Here is a 23,313-nt window from a genome sequence, read left to right as displayed (position 1 = left end):
CAACTAAGCCACCTAGGCACCCCTAAAGAGTATTAATATTGAAAATACTAAACGTGAGATAAAAGAACCTGACTGGGCTTGAGATATTGTTATTAAATATTACTAAATGTTCAAGTTGTTAATAATTTTTTGTTACATTGAAAATGTGCCACAGATCAATAAAAAAATTTTCTTTAGTTTTTAAATAAAAATTTGAATTTTTATATTAAAGCAATTTTAGATTTACAGAAAAATTGTGAAGATACTACAGAGAGGTCCTGTATAGCCCATACTCAGTTTCCACTATTATTAACATCCTCCATTAGTATGGTACATTTGCCACAACTAATGAACAAATATCAATACATAATTATTAACTAAAATCCATACTTCATTCAGATTTCCCCAGTTTTTATCTAATGATCTTTTTCTGCTCCAAGTTGTCATCCAGTATAACACATTTTATTTAGTTCTTGTGTCTCCTTAGGCTCCTCTTGGCTGTGATAGCTTCTCAGATTTTCCTTATTTTTGATGACTTTGAGAGTTTGGGGTTTGTTTTCCTAATTAAACCAGGGTTATGGATTTTTGGAACAGGACCCAGAGGTAAAGTACCATTTTCATCCATAATATCAAGGGTATCTACTATCAACATGATCTATCACTGTTGGTGTTGACCTTGATCGCCTGGGTGAGCTAGTGTTTGTCAGGTTCCTTCTTTGTAATGTTACTCTTTTTTCCCTTCAATACTGTGCTCTTTGGAAGGAAGCCATCATGTACAACCTACACTAAAAGGAGTAAAGAGTTGAACTCTACTTCCTTAAAAGTAAAGTATTTTCATAAATTATTTGGAATTCTTCTGTACAGGAAATTTGTCTATTCTCCCCTGTTAATTTATCCAATTATTTCTTTATGTCAGTATGGACTCTTGCATATTTACTTTATACTTGGGTTACAATTCAGTTGGTTTTTAGTTATTTTATTGACAGACCATTCCAGCTTTAGCCACTGGAGGGGCTCTTATACCTGATTATTGTGTCCCTTTGAAATACCCCATTCACTGTGGGTTTTGGTTGTTGTTGTTTGTTTTTTTAAGCACTTCCTTTCTGGTACTACAGGATGCTCCACACTCATCTTATACATTTCCTGCCTCAGTCCTAAAAGGAATCCTGGTTTCTTTTATTAAGGAATAGTATTACAAACCAAGATCTAGGTACTAGGGTGTGTTGGTGGCTACTGAGATGTCCTGGCTTCTAGACTGTCTCAGCTGACAGAGCAAGAAAATATATGCATGTATACTAACTTTACATAAATATTTCTGTATGCAAGCATCTGCATCTTTATTAAGCTAAACATGAGTTTGAACTGGTGTCTCTAATTCTGATTCATTACCACATGGATCATTCTAACCTCTTCCCTTGCTTATCTGTAACTTCCCACATCAACAGTGAGAAAGCTGACTTCCACCATCTGTTTACTTAATTTTTCATCTCCATTGTAGATGTATAGTGATTTCAGAATTGTTCATCTGTATCCCATGGGATACAATTTATCAGCCAGAGGTGTACTTCATGTTGGCTCTTCTACTATTAGTTTTTTGGACTCCACTCATTTCCAGAGTTACTTAGTCCAGAACCTTTTCTTCCCACTACTTCCAGTGAGATGGTTTCATACATTTGTAATACATTTAGAATCTCTTGTCACATGCTGCATTCCATTCTGGAGTTCCTCCCCATCCCCCATCTCCTAAATGATTTTTTAAAAGTTCACATACTGGGAACACCTGGGTAGCTCAGTTGGTTGAGTGTTGATTCTTGATTTTGGCTCAGATCATGATCTCACAGTCTGGAATTTAACCCTGTGTGGGGCTGTGTGCTGACAGCATGGAGCCTGCTTGGGATTCTTTCTCTCCCTCTTTCTCTGCCCATCCCCTGCTATGCTCTCTCTCTCAAAATAAATAAACATTAAAAAAAGTTTATATACTTAACAGCTTCACCACCCTAAAAATATTCCTTGTTTTAACTATTGTTAACCTTAAAAATAAAACTGTGAGTTATTTTACCAGTAAAATGGATTTACTCAGGAATAACAGAGAATTGCAATTCAGGACATGCATGCTATGGCAAAACCACAGGCAAATCTGGAGTCCTCATTTATAGAGGAAAAGGATGGGGAAGTTGGGAGGGGCTGTTATAAAGAAAAAGTCCATTGGAGTAAACTGGGAATTCCAAGTTTAGTGACTTTTCATTGACTGTGTTTTGACAGTCCTACATTGGCTGGGCTGTTGCTGGACAAGGAGAACATCTTTCCTCCCCTGCTGGGGTAGTAGGGTATAGGCTTCTTCCTGTGAGGAGTGTTAGGTAGGTTTCTTCTTGTTTGGGACCGCATTTGATGAGTAGTGGTGGGGCATGAGAGCTCTCCCTTCTGGCCTCCCCACTCCATTTTAAGTGAGTTTTATTAATTTTCATACTATTTAAGCCTTCCCCTCCTCATCCCAAATTTCTGGCAACCACTGATCGATTACCATCTGTATATAGTTACGTTTTTCCAAAATATGCATAATTGAAATCATGTAGTACATAGGCTTTCACATTGGCTTCTTTCAATAACAATATGCATTTACAGTCCATTCATGTCTTGTATTTTGTAGATGTACCACAGTTTGTTTATCCATTCACTGATTTAAGTATACCTTGTTTACTTCCAGGTTTTGGCAATTGTGAATAAAACTACTATAAACATTTGCATGGAGATTTTTGTGTGGACTGAAGTTTTCCAGTCAGTTGGGTAAATACCTTGAAGTGTGATTGCTAGATTATATAGTAAGACTATGTTTAGCTTTGTAAGACAATGCCAAACTGTATTTCAGTGTGGCCGTACCACTTTGCATTCCCACCAGCAATCGTCACCAGTGATTGGTGTTGTCAGTTTTTTTGGATTTTAGCCATTCTAAAGGGTGAGAAGTGGTATATCATGGTTGTTTTCATTTGCAATTCCCTAATGACAAATGATGATGAGCATCTTTTCATATGCTTATTGGCCATCTGTATATCTTCTTTAGTGTAGTATTGCTCAGATGTTTGGCTTAGTTTTTTAAAAGGGTTGTTGTTTTCTTATTGTTGAGCTTTATTTTCTCTTTCTTTTGAAGGAAGTAAATAAATAAAAACTAAATATGGTTGAGGAGATGTGCATTTAAAAAGCCATAAAGATGGGGCGCCTGGGTGGCGCAGTCGGTTAAGCATCCGACTTCAGCCAGGTCACGATCTCGCGGTCCGGGAGTTCGAGCCCCGCATCAGGCTCTGGGCTGATGGCTCAGAGCCTGGAGCCTGTTTCCGATTCTGTGTCTCCCTCTCTCTCTGCCCCTCCCCCGTTCATGCTCTGTCTCTCTCTGTCCCAAAAAAATAAATAAACGTTGAAAAAAAAATTTAAAAAGCCATAAAGAATTATCCCATACACACTTCATGTTTTCTTGTAAAAAAAAAAAAAAATCATGGAAGGACCAGTTCAGCCTTCAGGAAATCACTAATGTGAGGATGTGAAATTTGAAATGTGTGTGCGCGCACGCACACACACACACACACATACACACCATCATTTATTGAGCTCTTACTCTATGTCTTATTCTATGTCAGGCATGCATTTTTTCCTTACATGAACTCATTTAATTCTCAGAACAATCCTATGTAATGGAAACTCTTGTTTCCCCCATTTTACAAATGAGCTCCGCTCCCAGCAGAGGAGCTCTAACCCTGTGCCATGCTGTCTGATAGACAATAAATTTTAAAATGAGACAGTCTAAGGTTTGTTTTCTTACATAGCCAAGCGAAAGTATATTTTAAAATTAAGTATGAGTGAAAAAAAGAAAAAATAAATTAAGTATGCATGAACATAGAAACAGATTGCAGAAATAGTCCATTTTTCTCGAATTATTCAGATTGTTACAAGCCTCAAATTTGTTTGGGTTTGTGTGTGAATACATTCAGACGATTGAATAGAGGTCTACACTTTTTCTCCGATCCTTAAATCTAAATTTATTTTGCATAATTTTTTTTAATCTTCGCTTTCTCAAAAGCAAGGAAGATACGACATGAATAATCTGATGGGCTTTTTTTCCCTACTCTGTTTTGGACCAGAAAAATAATTTCCAAGAGTCATTTGCCTTATTATTTAATAGGTGTTAACAAAAAGAATTCCTAAGAACAAGTAGAATCACGAGCAAAGTGGGTCTTGAAAAATATAGCAGTGTAGTTGCAGCTGGTGGCTGGCTCTGAGCCTGGCCATGAGCCTGCAGCGTGGGACTGGGTGTTCCACTGCCTGGCTGTGCTCCAGGGAGCTGTCAGTTGCCGGGTTCCCACAGTGCCAAGCACTAGCAGGTGCAGAAAGGTTCAAGGTTTCTATTCCCCCATAGTGTTGAGGGCATGGAGGTCATCTGACAGTAAACAAGATGAAGCACCCCTGTGGGTCCTGAGGGGCATGAGGAGTGGAGCTCCTGCTCAGCCTTGGGGATTTGACATTTGTCAAATTGTGCGAGAACCTGCTGGGCTCCTCATATGCCTCTGCCTGGCCTCTGAGAGGAGTGAGGAGTTTGCAGAGTCTTCTGGAGAAACAGAGGACTGAGACACTCCCATTTTGGAGGCTTCTAGTGTTTGTTTGTTTGTTAATATTTATTTATTTACTTTTGAGAGAGAGAGAGAGAGAGCGAGCCGGAAGGCACACACAAGCAGGGGGAGAGGCAGAGAGAGAGAGAGGGAGAAGGAGAATCCCAAGCAGCCTTCATGCTGTCAGCATAGAGGCCGACACTGGGCTTGAATTCACGAACCTGTGAGATCATGACATGAGCTGAAATCAAGAGCTGGACAGTTACCTGGCTGAGCCACTCAGATGCCCTTGTTTGTTTGTTTTTTTTTTAAGAAAAAATTGCCAAGATAGAGTTTTAAAAATTGTTTTATATATTCACATCTTAAATATTAATGCTCCTAACACAAAAAATGAAATGCAGTGTGCTGTGGCACTTAATAAGATACGTAAAACACATAGGATTTATAAGAATATTATCTTCTGATGAAGTACTGGTGGAGGGAGCTGGTTATGGGTCAAATGTTTAAAGTTACCTGATGGGAGTATTTTTCTGTTCCTAACAGGGTATCTTTATGACTATATGTAATGATCTCTGAGAAGATTTTGTTTTCAGTCCCAAAACCAGGGACGGGAAAAGAATGCAGGCCTGCAGTGGGGGCAAAAGAAGGGGAGGTGAAAGAGATTTAGGGAGTTACTGCAGATTTTGCAGGGTTAACGGGAATCCAGAATAAATGAAAGAAACACTGATGCTGGTAATTTCCTCTGGGCTCAGGCAACTAATACTTTGCTTTGTCCATTTAAGTAGCAATTTAGATCCAAGAAGCCCTTTCTTTAAAAGTTGTAGCAGAATTCTGTCCTGTTCACTTTTCCCCTTTCCTGGCAAAGAGCTGGAACACTATAGGCTTTCCAAAAACATTTGTGGAATGGAGTCAGAAAGCCACTTTACTTCATAGGATGCATTCCTTTTGTTTGTTTGTTTTGAAAAAAATATTTTAAAAGTTTAGACATTTATGGCATAAAATGATTATGACATATTTCACCTAAGCTTTTATTCAGTGTTCATGCAAACATACATATACAACTTTTATGTCTCTTTTCACCTACTTCTTGGGATACAAATAAGCTCACACGTCTTTTTAACTTTTAAGTGTTGAAGTTAGCAAGAAGTCCAGAAATCCTATGATGGGTGGGTAAAGGCAACCTTCCAGTTTCATCTGCACAGTGGCCCATCTCCCACCAAGCAGTAGGCATTGGCATTAAACTTTTTCTCTCATGCATGATGTGTCACATTCTTCTGGGGGACCCTTGGTGGCCATATTTAAGCATTTCAATAGAGGTCATGGCAATTCATGAAATAGATTCTGACTTTGTTGAATCTCAAAAGAAAAAGAGAAGAAAAGATTTCCTTCTGTCCTTCCATCCCCGTTGATACCTACTTATGTTACATTCCTATAATGAATAGTCCTCTCAATGGATTCTGAAAAAATGAAGAAAAAGAAGGAAAATAACACCTCCTTTGTGATAAATACCAGTTTTCACCTTAACCAGAGAAGCAAATGGACACACTGTAAAAGGCAACTCCTCTTAAAACAATTATAAAACCATCCAGTTACACACCCAGCCCAGTGATTAAGTGCTCAGCCCCTGAGGTTCATTTCTTGGGGCATCTATTTCTTGGGGCATCTGGGTGGCTTAGTCGGTTGAGCATCTGACTCAATATTGGCTCAGGTCATGCTCTCACAGTTCAAGGGATTGAGCCCATGTTTTTATATATGTTTTATATAGCATTTATATATAAATGTTGCATAAATTATACTATATACTTCAGAAAAAGTTGGTGTATTTTATTGTCATTCTAGTTTACAAATGAAACTGAAGTATAGAAGGTTACTTCTATAGAAAACATATAATTTTGGGGTTTCTGGGTGGCTCAGTTGGCTAAGCATCTGACTCCTGGTTTTGGTCAGGTCATGATTTCACAGTTCATGAGATTGAGCCCCACATTGGCTCTGCACTTTCAGTGCAGATCCTGCTTGGGATTTCTCTCTCCCTCTCTCTCTCTGCCCCTCCCCGGCTTGCTCTCTCTCTCTCTCTCTCTCAAAAAATAAATAAACATTAAAATATTAAAAAAAATAAATAAGACATAATTTTTTTCTTGTAAAAACAGGATCATGCCCAGCTTAATTTGCTATTATAAAAAATGCAAATTTTATATTCTTAGGTAAAGCTTTGTGACAGTCAAATTTATTTAGGGGAAAACCATGATACATACTTGTCAATTTGATTTTCTTTAATAGCATGATATGCTTTGTTCCAAAAATGATTTTGACAATTTTCATACATATCTTTAAACATAATTTTTGCATATGTAAAGAAGAGTTCCAGAGTCTTGAGGCACCTGGGTGGTTCAGTTGGTTAAGTATCTGATTCTTGGTTTTGGCTCCGGTCATGATCTCATAGGTTGTGAGTTTGAGCCCTGCATTGGACTCTGTGCTGACAGTGCAGAGCCTGCTTGGGATTCTCTCTCTCCTTCTCTCTTTGCCCCTCCCCTGCTCTCTCTCTCTCTCAAAATAAATAATAAATGTAAAAAAAAAAAAAAAAAAAAAAAAAGGGAGTTCCAAAGTCTTTTGCCATCATTTCATCAGTGCTACCTCTCAACAGCCTTTGAAATGAAGAGGTTCCAGTCTTTCTGGGAGACACGGAGATGTAGGCTGTGGAGGCCAATGAGCCATAGTTACTGATACAGGAATTGCTTGTCCTTTTGACCATATGGATTAATCACCATAGTTTCACCAATCACACTGAACTTGGAGATCAATAAATGGCCAACATAGTGTCCTAAAAGAACAAGCTCTCAGAAACTCTATCTATGCAGGGTAAGTTAAAGCAAATCAGAACCTGGTAATTTTCAAGTTTCAGTTTCCCAGACCAAACAGACTCGCTTGTGTAACTGACTTCATGTTGTGTCCTTAAAATGGTCATAAAATGGTCATAAAAAATGACCATAACATAAATGTTTCTGAAAAAATTTATAACTAAAAATGCTGTCCATGATGTCAGTCAGTGACAATTCTATAAGCCTTTCAACGGCAAACTCTCCCACTACTGGGGTGCAGGGAGGATGATTTTTATTTCCAGGTGAACTTGCATATTGACAGAAGGTTTGGACAGAAGCCTAGTGGACGTTGAGGGCCTAGACATTCACAGTCACTTTTAGTTTCTAGGCACGTTAACAATCTCCCATCGAGTCTCTCTTATTCTTTATCTTACCTTCTTTATTTACATGTTTTTATTATAATTATCTACTTGGGGGGAAATAGTTATAAATAAGTAACCTGCTGTTCTATTTAGTGTACTCCACTGCCTTTCTAAATGTAACTCTTCTATGTAACATATAAATTAGTATGGGGCACAAAGGTGGCTGAGTTGGTTAAGTGCCCAATTATCATTTTGGCTCAGGTCACAATCTCACAGTTGGTGAATTCGAGCCCCAGGTCGGGCTCTGCACTGACAGAGCCCTTCCCCTGCTCTCGCTCCCTTGCTCTAAAAAGTAAATACATACACTTAAAAAGCTTTAAAAAATAGTATAGAATTCATCTGAAGGAAAAAATCACCACTTTTCTTGCTAGACTCCAAATATATAAGACCACACTTTGAACTCTATAGATTGTATCTGGCTTTCAGCAGATATGATATCACTAGTGAAAATTTAGTCTGGTATTATGAATTCCCTTGTTTCTAAAAAAGCTTCAGTAGGAAAATGAAAAGAGAAACTAATATAAATAATGAAACATTTCATAAATAGCAATTTTAGAAAATCCTAGAATTATCAGCTTTTATATTCATGACAAAATTGTAGTGTTCAAAATATTGTTCATAATTGTTCCAGTTTATTAACAGCATTGATAAGTTCTTATTTTATACAGACTGAGGATCTTTAAGATTTCCTTTATGAGGAAGTACCTTTAATTTACAGAAGACCCATCAGGGTGCCAAATTCCATCTGGACACAGTAGTTGGTAATATAACACTGGTGATGAGCTGAAAATTTGAGTAATTAAAAGAGCTTTCAAATGTCATTTCAGTGGAAAAGGAGTGAGGACTTCCACTATAAAAATCTAGTTCTGCCTCTAAATTAAAATTATCTTACAGTTGGAAAGCTACCTGAATTTCCCCCTTTTCATCTAGTCTAAATACAAGCAAATAACTTCAGAGGGAATGAGAGAATCCAATGTTCCTGAGAATTCTTATAGCCTTAGGGAATTCAGTTTTCTGTAGCATTTTGTGGGGTTTTTTGCAATGCTACACTGATTTCTGATTTATCACCAGTAGTATGTAACAATAGTGTCTTAAGATTTATTGAGTGCTTATTCAGTTCTGAATCCTTTATGTCTGTTATATGCATCATATGTAATTTATTTCATCCATTGATTCTCAGCTAGGGGCAGTTTTGCCCTCCAGGATTTTTGGCAATCTCTGTAGACAGTTTTGGTTGTCATCCTGGGTGTTGGGAGGGTGGGGGGTGTAGTTCTACCGGCATTCGGTGTGTAGCAGCTAGAGATGCTGCTAAACATTCTATAATGCACAGGACAGTCCTCCACATCAAAGAATTACCTAGTCCCAAATGTCAATAGTGCTGAGGTAGAAAGAACCTGACTTAATCCATTCAACAACCCTGTGAAATGGATATTTTTAATATTTTTTGTCATTAAAATGTATTTGACATGTGACATGTATAAACTTAAGGTGTACAAAACATTAATTTGACACACATATATTATAATATGATTGTCACTGTAGCAATAATTAGCACCTCTATCATTTTACCTAATTATTCTTTCTAATAGTTGGAATAATTAAATTCTAATCTTTTAGTAAGTTTGATGATTGTAGTACAATATTGTTGTCTGTATTTACCTGTGCTGTGCTTCAGAAAAGGGAACTGAGACACAGAAAGGTGACCACACAGCTAAGTAAGTAGTGGTACCAGGATTGAAAATTTAGCTCTTCATTTTCTCAGAGCCCAAGAAACCTCTTTCTATTTCACTGTGCTACCATCTTCAGAGAATTTTGATGACCACAGGTACATTCTGAGTTTTGAAGAGTGGAGGTCCTGCCTCATTCTGTACACCTGCCTTAGCAATGAGCTCTTGCTTGATGAAAGATTAATGATAATCATTCATCTCTTGAGAATCTTCAGATTTCCCCTTGAGGATGATATTTTAACTATTACGTTAGTAGCCCCAAGAGAAAACTGTTGTTGGATTTCATATACTGTATTACTAAATAAAAGGTGAGTTAAAGGAAAATAAGACATAATTCCTGTCTCCAAGGAGCTTGTGGGGAAAAAGCATTATATATGTATATAAATAAAAGTATGTGTCATGTGTGTTTATAAACAGAATTGTCAGATCACATAGGGTTGAAAGCAGTACAAGTAAATGATACTCTGGCCTACGCACGTACCAGAACACCTCTCTCTGGGTCTGAGATGTCTTTGTAAGACTATCATGTGTATATATGTGGTTGGTCATCACTGCAGCACACTGTGGAAGAAGCCTGGCTGCTCTTACCCTTCCAGCTTAGGGAAGTTTATAAGCAGAACCAGCCTGAGCACATGAAGCTAACAAGGCCTTGCCTGTCTCTTTTTTGATGAGCTTTCCTTCCTGATGGAGGTGACTTTTTCCTTTCTCCTTTTACTTTTCCAGTTTTTGGTGCACCCATGGTCACTACCTACTTAAGCCTACTTTAAGCCCATTCTCAGGACAGAATCTGAGGAACACACTCAAATGAAATAGAAAATAATGGATAAATAAAGTATAGAAAAATTTCACTCTGGTGATATCTAATGGCGGGACTTCAGCCATCATCTGGCAGAGTGAGGAACATGACCAGAAGCTTATCTCATAAGCTTTCATATATTGAGATCATTGGTACGAAGCATAAGACATTGCTGAACACATAGTAGGTACTAAATAAATGTTGGCTTCCTTTTCTTCTATTTATCTTTTTTTTTAAGTTTATTTATTTTAAAGTAACTGCCACACCCAGTATGGGGCTTGAACTCACTACTCTGACATCAAGAGTTGCATGCTCTTCTGACTGAGCCAGCCAGTCACTCCTCTTCTTGTTTCTTTTTAACATATCCTTAAAATGATGCTACACAATTTGTACACTAATGTTCATAGCAGTATTAGTCACAGTAACTAAAACCCAAATGTCCATCACTGGATGAATTGATAAGCAAAATGTGATATATACATATAATAGAATATTGCTCAGCCTTAAAAAGGAAGGAAATTCCATAATATGCTACAACATGGATAAACCTTGAGGACATTATGCTAAGTAAAATAAGCCTGTCACAAAAAGACTAATACTGTATGATTCTACCTCTATGGGGGTAGAGTAGCCAAAGTCATGAAGACGAGAAAGTATAATGTGGTTGCTAGGGGCATGGGGGAAGGGAAGAATGGAGCGGTATTGTGTAACGGGTATAGTGTTTCAATTTTACAAGATAAAAAAGAGTTGTGGGGATGGATGGTAGTGATAGGTTGCACAACAGTATGAATGTATTATCCCTGAACTGTACATTTAAAAAATTGTTTAAGATGGTAAATTTGATGTTATGTGCATTTTACAGCAATAAAAAATGCCATACAAATGGCTACCTAATCTTTTTTTTTTTTTTTTAAGATTTCTTTATTTTTAAGTATACTCTACACCCACCATGGTTCTTGGATATATGGATGATGAAGAAACCTGTCCAATGAAAGTGTTATAAAGATTAAAAAAGGCAAAACATGCCATGTATTTGGCATGGTGCTTGGCATATATAGAAGTGCTCAACAAACATAAGCTATTAACATATTATAATAAAATTTTATGAGTTGATACTTAAGCAGCTTGGAGAGAAGAGCTTCACAGTTTCTTATTACCACTCTATACTTTCATCTTGGTCACTGATCTCTTTCCTCTTTCTGATATCTCAAAGCCACATTTAGGATTTCAGTCTTGACCTTCAGCCACATTTGAACACTTTCCTGGTGCATCAATCTACGTTCTCTCATTAGATAGGTACCTAGATGCAAATCTTGAATATCATGGCTCAGTTCATTTGTTCCTATCTGCTAGCAGTATTATTGTTCTGAAAAATAGTGAAATCTTACTTATGCCAAGAACAAATTTGGGATATAATCTTTTATAGTAAAAACCTATATATATATACGTGTGTGTATACATGCTTTAAATGGAATATTATAATTAAATGTCATTTGTTAAAAATATAAAACCAGTAACTATTTGATTTGTAGATTTTTGCTTTTTAAAAAAAATTTTTTTTATGTTTATTTTTAAGAGTAAGAGAGACAACGTGAGCAGGGGAGGGGCAGAGAGAGGAAGACAAGAATCCGAAGCAGGCTCCAGCTCTGAGCTGTCAGCACAGAGCCGACATGGGGCTTGAACTCAGGGAACGTGAGATCATGCATGACCTGAGCCAAAGTCGGATGCTTAACTGACCAAGCCACCCAGGCGCACCTAGGTTTTTGACTTCTTGTCTCAGTCCTGAGCAGGTTCTGGCAGTCATGATTTCATGAAACCAATATGAGGAGAAAAACTGGGTTGGTAAGTGATGGTATATCAATATAGGATGGATGATGTGATTAGAAGCAGTGTTACACACTGGTGGGAGTTGTGGTTTGGCATTAGACCTGAGTTTGAATCTTAGCCCTACCATTACAGGCATTTACTTCTCTTCCCTGTTTCCTTAACCGAAAATTGTGAAAAATAACACCCATTTACATGATTGTAACAAAGTTTTCATGAGATGATGCCTGACAAACAGTAAGAATTCAAGAAACAATCATTATTTCATTTATTCTTTCTAGAGGAAGGAGACTGACAAATATTTGGGGTCTTTTCAAACCATATCACTTGGTCAGCTTTTGTGATCTCTGGAACTTGTTAATCCCTTTATTATCACTTGCTCTTTGGTGACAAAGACGAATGGATTACTAATGCATTTCAAAATCTGTTATAAAGCAAACAATAGAGTGGGGGTAGGGAAGTGGATCCTGTGAGTTCAATCACATACCTGGGAAAAGTCAATAATGAGGACAGAGCCTCAACTTGTATGTCACAGTGGAGAGATTTGAAGCAAGGATCACGAGTTAGAAATGCTGAAGTTCTTTCTTGGTATCTAACTTCATGCATTTTTGTTTATCTCTTTACTCCTATTTTCTCTACTAGTATAGAATAATAAAATTTAAATGCTTGTCCAACTCACTTTAAGATAGAAAAAAAGGTGACAATGAAATAAATGCAAAGTTGGAGCTATAAAAACCTGAATGCATTCATTACTTTAAATGCCTGTTCCTTTCTGTTACTGTGAAATGCACGTTTTATTTGTACTCTATTTGGGTGACCACAAATCAACCATGAGGTACTCTACAAGTAAACACCCTTTCCTTAGTTGTAGGGGCAGTAATCAGGTCAAAATGTTTACTTTCATTTGAATTTTTCATTTTAAATTCAAAGTGCCCTTGCTCTTCCACCATAGGATTCAGGACCTAAAAAGTCTTGGCTCTTTAAAACCCATCAGGCAGGCGCGCCATCCACACAACAAAACGTCGGGGAAGCTAAGGCGCCCACACCTGGGAAAGCTTCGATGCCCTCAGAGAGCCGAAGATGGCGCTTCTGTGAGTCAGCTCGAGGTTAACGCGCTACTTTCCCTTCAAAGGCCGGATTCCTTTCGGTGTATTAGTCAAGATGTTCTTGCCGACCGAGACTTGGAAATCTATAGGAGGGCGGGTTAGTTTACACACTGTCGATTTGTCATCGTAGTCGCTAGCCCTCAGCAAAGCCTTCCTTCAGAACGCGAGTCCGACTCAGCACTCGGGACAATGAACAAATCGTGAGCGTAAATGACAAAGCGCTCACCTCCCCGCGGGATTTCCACCCTCCCCCCTCCCCCCGGGAGCGCGTCTCCCAGGGGTCTGAGCCGCACTCACAGCTCGCCTAAGCCTGAAACTAACAGCGTGGTTTGCCTCAGGCACTCAAAGGAAGCGCTGAGGTGAACACAGCAGACGCCGCCGCCGCCGAACTTTCCGGGTCTCTGAGGTTGCGTTTTGATACAGGAGAGACACATTCCGTTCCCCCTTCGGAATGCACCTCGCCAGCGCAACCCGAGCCCGGCTAGGCTCTCGGAAGAAGGCTCGGAAGTTGTCGGCCGCACGCCCCGCGTCCCGCGGAACCTGGCGCGGAGGAGGGTGCCGGAGGCTGCCCGGGGGACGGTTCTGCTCCCGCCCGGCGTCGGAGGCCGGACACGGAGGGCGGCCGCAACAGGCCCCCGCTTGCGGGCCGGGCTGGGGCTGGACGGTACGCACGCGGGCCTGGAAGGAGCGCGCGCGAGGGAGCCCGGCTGGGAGAATGGGCCACGGGAGGCGCGGGGCAGCCGGGGTGGGAAGCAGACGAGAAGAAGGAGCGCTCGGGGAGCGCAGAAGGTGGAGGAAGCGGCTGGGGCAAATTGGGGGCTGGACCTGGCAGCGCACAGTTTTTAACCTGGGCAGGGGAGGCGGGGGAAGGAGACAGGAAAGGGGAGGTGTGTGGGGTAGCGGTGGGTGGGGGGAGTTGGAAGCAAATGACATCACTGCGGGTCAGAGAAAAAGGGGCGAGCAGCCTGCGCCAGAAGAGTAGGGCGTTTGGCATTAGGAGCTGGAGCCCAGCCTGCCCCAGCAGGGACCCCGACGCGCGCAGAGACCATGCAGAGGTCGCCTCTGGAAAAGGCCAGCGTCCTCTCCAAACTTTTTTTCAGGTGAGGGGGGGTGTCCTGCAGAGTTTTGGAAGGACACGTGCCCACGAAAGCAGAGGGCGTGTGTATGGGCTGGGTTTTGGGGAAAGAGGGATAGGTTTTTTGTTTTTGTTTTAAAGATGCGCTGTCATTCATTGTTTTGGAGAACGTGGATTTTGTGAATAAAATAGAAAACGTTAAGGAGATTAAAGAATGAACTGAAGCCAGTTGTTTGGAAGCAGAGCTTTAGCTTTGAAGGCTGAACTACTTGCACCTGGAAGTCTACTCTCAAGCCCCCATGTGCTACTGTGCAACTGTCTTCTAAGGTTTTTCTAAGAAATGAATGAGTTAAAAACTTGTTGATAACAAATACTTAAGTTTGGTCCCTTGTTTCCCCCACTTCATCATGCCTTGGAAACTTAGATGTCTTTTAGCATACATATTGCAAGCGCCATGTTTACATACAGCAGGTGCGCAGAAAACATTCGTTGACTGAAATTTGAACTTTTTTTTTTTTTAGGGGAGAAGGGTCAAGTGGGTGATACGAGCTTAAATCAGGTTTTTATTGTTATGATACTGAATAAGTCTAACAAGTATTTGCCACAATTCCATTATTCTTTTAAGGATGAAGGCAAATCCTTTGAAGTATCTTTCTTTAAAAAGTCAATTCTACAAGTTATACATTTTTAAAGGGGGGGTGTTAGAATTATCACGAAAAAGTGAAGCCATGGGACTAGATACTGAAGTTATACCCAACTGACGTGTAATAAATTATACACTTATCCTACTTGGCAAGTGATGAGCCATAAAAGCTTGCAAACTTCGTCTAGTGATATTTTTAAAAACAGAGTCTAAGTTCAGAGTCTTAGGCAAAGTGTAATTAGATGTAGCATTTTAAATTTGAAGTGTTCTTTGGATACCGTGTCTACTTTGTTCCTGTTATACTGTGTGAATGAATGAATAGGTACAGCTCTCACGGAATATTACTTGACTCATACTTATCCAATGAATCAGCATACTTAGGTATCAGAAAAGCCAAATATAAATATGCCCATATGTGTGTGTGGGAAAGGAGCTTTCATATCTTTCTATGTTTTATTCTCTGCATGCGTAGTAAGCATGGAGCTCACGTGCTAAGGAAAGGCCATTGGCCATTGAAGTAAAGCACCTTCCTGTGGGCAGGAAAGAAGGACTTTACTCTTTAGAAGTACCTTCTGTATTTATGTTTTCATCATCTTTTGTTACTCCATCTATAAAAAGTAGGATTTATTTTCCTACTACTTACAAAATCAGAATGCTGCTTGACATAAACTGTAGACTTTTTAGTAGAGCATATTGAGCAACGTAAGTGCCAATCAGTCTAAAAATGCAGTTTTCAGAAAAATAAATATCCTTTGGATGCTTCTAGGTACTAAGGAACTTTTAATTAGCACATTGTTGATTTAAATTAGATCACTTGATCTACAAAGTATTTTTTTTAATTGATCATCTTATAAATTTTAGTATAGTTTCAAAAAAAACTCTGGTTGATTTGTTTAAAAAATGTATTATAATGGCTACTAAGATTGTTAAGAGCATACTCATTCCTGTTCTCCAAACTATTTCATAATAAATGGCTCTAAGAAGAGGTGTGTTTTAAAAAGTTAAGTTCCTACTATTTATAGGAACTGACAATCACCTAGAATAGCAGTGATTTATAAACTTTCTTCTCAGTTTTAATTCTGAAAGAGTAAGAAATTTATTTTCTGCATTGGGGTAGCTAATAGTGTTTAGTGATCAAGGTGTTAGGCTTTAGATTCAGATTGTTTAGATTCTGCTGTGTGACAGGAGGCAAGTCCTTTACCATCTTTGTGTTTGTGTGACTTGACCTTTATAACTTGGAGACTAAATAGGACCTATGTTATAGGGGTTAATCAGTTGAGAAAATGCATGTAAAGAGCTTAGCCCAGTACATGCTTAGCTATTATCATATTTTTACATTCATTACAATATCAAGTACTTTGTTTATATAAGATCCTCAATGCTTTGTTGAATAAAGCTTTGTGACACTTTGTAAGAATGGGCCTGGATGAAAATTTAATTTAGGTAAAATCTCATCTAGCATGCCCTTATTAGATATACGTGGAAAAAATCATATTTTTATATCATAAGGTTGTTAAATGTTTTAGAATGTAACTTTCTGAATATGATCCTTTCATTTTCAGAGCATCAAAGTAAGGTTATGATGGTCTGGGTTATAGATCATATTAAATTTATCTTTCATTGTTTAGGTTTTATTATTGAAGAAGCTAATAAAGTTTGGGATAAATTTAAGTACTGTCTTAATTTTGCATGGGCTTTACACCCAGTACAAAATGTGAAAGACATCTGATGTCTTAAGTATCTTGAATTTTAGTCATGGCATCCATACCAGGCGTCTAGATCTATGCTTGAGGAATTGTCAGAGCCCCACAGAATCCAAGTGTACAATGCCACAGATTCTTACGAAACTGAGTGGGGCTCCTGATAAACTCCACAGAGAAGTCTCAAATAAGACCAAAGAGTAAATACAGTAATGTTAGGATTGAAGGCCAAGAATTACATAAGTCTCAGGTTAATAATAAGATCATTTAAGATACTTTTGTAATAATTAAACACAAATTTATAAGAGGTTTTTAATTTTTTTTTTTTCAACGTTTATTTATTTTTGGGACAGAGAGAGACAGAGCATGAACGGGGGAGGGGCAGGGAGAGAGGGAGACACAGAATCGGAAACAGGCTCCAGGCTCTGAGCCATCAGCCCAGAGCCCGACGCGGGGCTCGAACTCACAGACCGTGAGATCGTGACCTGGCTGAAGTCGGACGCTTAACCGACTGCGCCACCCAGGCGCCCCTATAAGAGGTTTTTAAACAAATAAACTATAATTTATGTTTTAGAATGGGTGTGGTGAATCAAAATAGCTACCAGTGAAAACCAAGCTCTTGAATTCTAAACATTCTGCCATTGATCAAAATACTTTTGGATTCTTTTTATGAAATTACCGTTAAAAACAGCAATACAAGTTTCTTCTCATGAGTATATAGTAGCTTCATTACTTTTTAGCCATTATTTCTAGTCATAGCTTCCATTAGGTTAATAGTCCTATTACCCACACTGCTCACTTGAACATGCTTGTCAATGACTTGACTCTATCTCAAAATCAAGTCCACCCTGGAAGTATAAAGATTCTTCATCATAATTTGCTTTGTTAACAGCCAAGTGCTACTTACGTTTAGGTATCATTCAAAAATATGTATTGCACGGGCGCCTGGGTGGCTCAGTTGGTTAAGCGTCGACTTCGGCTCAGGTCATGATCTCATGGTTCATAGGTTCGAGCCCCGCGTTGGGCTCTGTGCTGACAGCTCAGAGCCTGGAGCCTGTTTCAGATTCTGTGTTTCCCTCTCTCTCTGCCCCTCCCCCACTCATGCTCTGTCTCCCTCTGTCTCAAAAATAAACATTAAAAAAATTTTTTTAAATATGTATTGCAAGACTTTAAGACATTAAGTGCTTTGAGCAACAGAAGCATAATTACAATAAGTTTATAATGAAAGAACCATAAAGATGACAGTTTTGAAAAGGACCATACTTGTTTGATTACATAAATTATAGCACATTGTAAAAAAATCCATTACAGTGATTTTTATATTTACATTTCATTACTTGTTTGTAAGGCAGAAGGGAATCTAAAGTTATGGCAGTCATAAATATTTTTGCATTTTGTTGGTGGGTATTCATAGAACTGCTACCAAGAGAGACCAGTTGGCCGCTCAAACAGAAGTCTAGTCCTATCCTGCTCAATACACATGCATTATCTCAGGTTTGCCTCTCAGACAAAGCTTAGACTAACTATTTGAACCGAAAGAAGTGGATGCATGAAACAAAGGCCAATATGAGATGCACAATTTCTGTTGAGTTGTACATCTGCCATGAAGGCCTGAATGACATGAGCCCATTTAGTCAGTCCACAAATGTCATCCAGGGAGGACAACCCCGGGGTTCCCATGTACTTTCTTGGCTTTGTCTCCTGTAGGAACTGAAGGAGAACACTGTTGGAACAGAGAGGCCCCTTTCTCTTGGACACTGTTGCCTGAACACTGACAAATGTTGACTCCCTACACTTAATCTTCCTTTGTATCCAAACACCTTTTGCTGATCATGTTTTATGATACAGTTCAGATTTTCCAACCTGGGATATGTGTCAATTTTGATTTGTTTAACTTTCGGAATTCTCAAAGTGTCTCTTTTGCATGATAGGACCAAAATTGTAATTATATGTATTTTAACATATAAAACATATATATATATATATATATATATATATATATATATATATATATACAATTCAAGTTTCTTTTAGTTAATTTTGCTAGTTTAAAAATTCCTCCTTGGTTTTGAAGTGTATTTCAATAGTTTTCGTATGTTAGTTCAAATTATTGGCACTCTAAGAGTATTCTTACACACATAACACATAGGAGATGGTGTAGCTTTAATGTTCAATTCTTTGTTAAAGAGAGAAGTGGAATCTATTTTTCTTAACTCCTTCATCAATATTTTATGTTTGATGTGACAACCAAAATATCCCTCAGAGCCAACTAATACACTAGGGAAATCATGTTTTTTCAGTTTTACATTTATGTTTTGTGGGAGGAAGTAGGACTTAGTAAGATAATATTCAAGGTATAAATGTTCAAACTTGTTTAAAAGACCCGTAAATGAGCCCCATTCTAACATGTATTATTACTGCTAGTGTTGTCTCACAGGAACCTGTAATTTCAGTGTGATACAGCTATGATATAAGTATAGGATTGCAAAACCGTCAGGGAAGGGTGTTAACCGTTTAGCATGCAGCTATATGTTGTTTGTCATATTTTTAAAAACACCTCTGACTCAGCAGCAATTTTGGCAATTTTGATTCCACTGATTCCTGACGCATCTGTGTAGAGCACTTCCCTGGAACAAAATCCCTGAGATGCAATGAGGTCAAGGGGGGAAAACAGATAATGATGGAGTCTGATCATGGACCCTGACTGAATGTTTAATTTGTAAAATACATTGGGTGCCTTATCACAGAGCAAAACATTACTATTTCAGGTGTTTCTCATCAGCTCTGACGAATTTACCTGGTAGTTGTTTAAGAGGAAATTAGCATTACAAAGTGCCTTTACTATTGAGCTTTGTGTGAGAAAGGAGCTCAGGCTTCTTTTAGCAAGAAACCTGTAAAAATTCAGTTAGATTGCTTGGTGTGGGGAATGAATGTATTTCTTCTAGAGCTCTGAAAGATTTGACTTTCACAGCTGTTTCCAAGTGGCAAGGCTTGTCAAGCTTGCTATTCTCTTTGCAGCTCGATTAGCTTATTACTGTCTTTTAACATCAATGACTATTTCAAATTGGAAAGTCCTGGATGTTAGGGCCTTCCATGAGTCGTTTAATATAGCGTTCAGACCATTTTAAGACTCTTGCATGTAGTGGTTTAATAAATAGTTCTTTTTTAAAAAAATTGTTAACATTTATTCATTTTTGAGAGAGAGAGAGAGAGAGAGAGAGAGAGAGAGAGAGAGAGAGAGAGCATGCGCACGTGCTGGGGAGGGGCACAGAGAGAAAGGGAGACAGATCTGAAGCAGGCTCCAGGCTCTGAACTGTCAGCATGCGGGGCTCGAAGTCACAAACTGCAAGATCATGACCTGAGCTGAAGTCAGACGCCCAACTGACTGAGCCACCCAGGCACGCCAATGGATAGTTCTTTGTGATGATAATGATTTCACAGTGATCAGCCTTGGAGACTTACAAATTAACTACAGATTGAAGATATTCGGTAGTCTTGTAATGCATCATCATTCTCATAAAAAGGGGTCAATGAAAACAGGGCTGTGGATAGAGTTTTAACACTCAGAACAATTAATTCTGTCAGATTTTTCTTGTGTCCCTTTATGGCCAGGACTTAGCCTTTCTGGGGGAACCCTGCTTGCTAGTTCTTTGCTCGTGAGATAAAGTAATGATTTAAAGATCTTATTGTTAGGATTCTCAGCCCTGAAACTGAGCTTTACTCTGATATGATTAGAGAAATCTCCCATAGTTTGCCTCAAGGAGTTGAATCAGTACTTCTTTGAAGGTCATGATTCAGGAGAGCTTGGAGAATGCCCTAATTCATTGATTCACCATCTGGTGTATTCTACACAGGGCATTAATAAAGTTGAGATGGACAAGAAAGAAATTGGTGCTGCCTTTGTGGAATGAAATCTCTGAAACCCAGAGTCTCAAGGGCTTATAGAAACACTCTATGGGGCATCTAATCCAGTCTAAAGCTGGTTAAGGAAGTCACTTAGAGAAGTGATTCTTGAATTGACACCTAAACAAGATTATCCAGGGAGGGTGGAGATGGGTTAGGAAAAATGTAAACACAGAAGCAGCAGACCTTGTAGAGGACTGGCAGCAAGAGTGAGCAAGACACCTTCAAAGAATACGGAAACATTCCCTGTGACTGGAGCATAACGTGTGACAGATTTGTGGGAGATGGGTCTTGAAACTCTAGCAAGGGCCTGGTTCTAAGGGCCTTGGTGAGCTTTGTTTGGGTTTTATCATATTGGAAGTGAAAAGCCATGGATTTCAAGCAGAGGAGTGACATGACTAGTAAAAAGTTGTTGCAGTTTTGCCAAGGAAATGGTGAGCTCTAGGGATAGAAACATGGATTTGAAAGACATTTGGTGCGTGATGATGACGATTGTGGGTGAGATTGATTTGGAGAAGGCTTGGGGTCGGGGTGGAGGCCAAGTGGACCCTAGGCTTCTTTTTAAGGTTAAAAAGGAAATGATGCATACAGCTCAAGACCAGGTAATATAGTTATTTGAAAATATATTAAAAGTGTTTTCCAGCTTGAGGTAAGCAAGATTAAGATGTCTCAGGTGACGGAATGATAAATACTGCCCTCACGCTGTTCAGTAAAGTCCAGGGTGGTGTCCAGGGAAGGATTTGAAGTGGCTGCTTGTTTGGCGTTATTGTGCTGTGGAGTCCCCTCAAGAGTGTGTCAGGAGTAAGTAGCTGTGTTATGGAAACGCATAAGTTAAGATCTACTTAGAAATTCTAGGGGTACCAGGTGGCTCACTTGGTTGAGCATTGGACTCTTGATTTCAGCTGAGGTCATGATCCCAGGGTGTAGGATGAAGCCCTGCATCAGGCTCTACGCTAATAGCACATGCTTAGGATTCTCTTTCTCCCTCTCTCTGCCCCTCCCGTGCTCGTGTGTGTGTGTGTGTGTGTGTGTGTGTGTGTGTGCACTCTCTCTCTCAAAATAAATAAATAAACATTAAAAAAAAAAAGAAATTCTACTTAAAACTCTCCTACTACCCTGCCCCCTCCAAACCCACCAATGACGTCTGAAGTGCTCTCACCCCACTCCACTCAAATTTCACTCCTTTTGCAGTAGTTTTTACACATCTGATTTCTGTGATCCTAGACATTCAAGAAGGAGGTATGAAAATCTGCTGGGGCTTCAGATATTATCTGCAGTGATGAAATAAATAAGAGCACACCTACTATCATGAAATATTTTTGTGTGTGTGTTAATAAAAGATTCCCATTACTCTGGAAAAGATTAGGTATCGTTTCAGGTTAAAACTTTGAGTCTGTTAAAACACACAGAGCTCTCTTTCCTAATACTGCTACTGAGCTTCCACTAAATTCACACCCACCCCCCAAATGCCTAGTGATGTTCTAAACTTGAAGTTCTTAACTTAAGAGAGGGCCCCACAAAATTTAATCTGGTGCCTGTCAGATCAACATGTGAAAATTAAGCCAAAAGGGCAGAATCCCAGAGGCCTGACAGCTGTGTTTAGAAGGAGCTCGAGGCCAGACTTTAGAGCCCAGTGTTGGTTGTGGGAACAAGAAAAGGAAGCCCCTGCTAGTGGGGGTTAGCAGTCCTACTTCTAGAGGCAGCATCCTGGAGAAACTGTATAGAAAGCTTATTTGCACATTTTGTTCATCTTAAACATCTTTGGGAATTCTGGAAAATAAAGCTACAATAACAAAGCTTTACTTTTTCAACCAAAGTTCATTGTTGTACATTAGATCAGGGTTTGGCAAACTTTTTCTGTAAAAGGCCAGATAGTAAGTTTTCAACGCTGTGGGCCGTGTGGTTCTGCCATTGTGTGGGAAAGTAACCAGAGACAATATGCAAACAAATGGGTATGGCTGTGTTTCTATAAAACTTTATTTATGGGCACTGAAATTTGAATTTCATATAGTTTTCACATCACAAAATATTCTTTTTAAAAAAAGTCAATTGCAATAAGCTTCAAAATATACAGCTTTAAAATTACTCAAAGATCTAGAAAATGTTTTCAAGGGTCATATGTGATTAACATTATTGTTATTCAGTAATTTAGTAATTTTAAAAAGTGAAACAAACATGCAAAATGGACTTTTCAGAAGAGGAAAATATTAGCTTAACAGCTGTTAGTTAATTTCTCAGAATTATTTTGTCTTCTAGGAATCTACTGACCATCTCTTCTTCCTGTTTGCATATGCATCTTTTGATGTGTCCTTCAAGGCCGAGGCTCTTACCCATTTTTTTGGTACCAAGCACCTGTCTGACTCCCTGGCATAATAAATAGGCCCTTAAAATATACTTGTTGAATTGACTAAATCTTGACTAATTCAGTTTAAGGATATAGTGCTAAAATGTGATTTTTGATGGAAATATAAAAACTTGTAGATATGGAACTTAAACTTTGGTATTCTGAAGATAAAATGTCTAATTTTGAATAAAAATATTAGTTTTATCAAGTCCATGTGTTCTGAAGTATAATATAAAATAGGAAAATCTGTTTCTTTCTTGTGTAGTTTACAGGACTTTATGGAAAGATTCCGGCTTAGTATAGTAGCATTTTTCTTCAGAAGATCAACAGTAACCAACTTTGCCATAGATAGACTTTTCTTTCAAAATATTTTTCTCTTCATA

The 23,313-nt window shown here is 38.7% G+C and overlaps 1 protein-coding gene across 1 annotated transcript in view; it reads left to right on the top strand.

Moving 5' to 3' along the window:
- The first annotated feature begins 14,193 nt into the window (after positions 1-14,193).
- CFTR (CF transmembrane conductance regulator) overlaps positions 14,194-23,313 on the top strand; it is a 189,096-nt gene continuing 179,976 nt past the window's right edge. The window contains exon 1 of the mRNA XM_025929698.2: positions 14,194-14,365. Coding sequence (XP_025785483.1) covers positions 14,313-14,365 — 53 coding nt within the window. The 5' untranslated portion in view covers positions 14,194-14,312. The remainder of the gene's footprint in view (positions 14,366-23,313) is intronic.

The sequence above is a fragment of the Puma concolor genome, chromosome A2, assembly GCF_028749965.1.
Source record: "Puma concolor isolate L17-30 chromosome A2, mPumCon1.1.hap2, whole genome shotgun sequence".
In the NCBI taxonomy this organism is placed as follows: Eukaryota; Metazoa; Chordata; class Mammalia; order Carnivora; family Felidae; genus Puma; species Puma concolor.
Note: the sequence above shows the minus strand (reverse complement) of the source record. Positions and strands in the feature narration are given on the sequence as shown.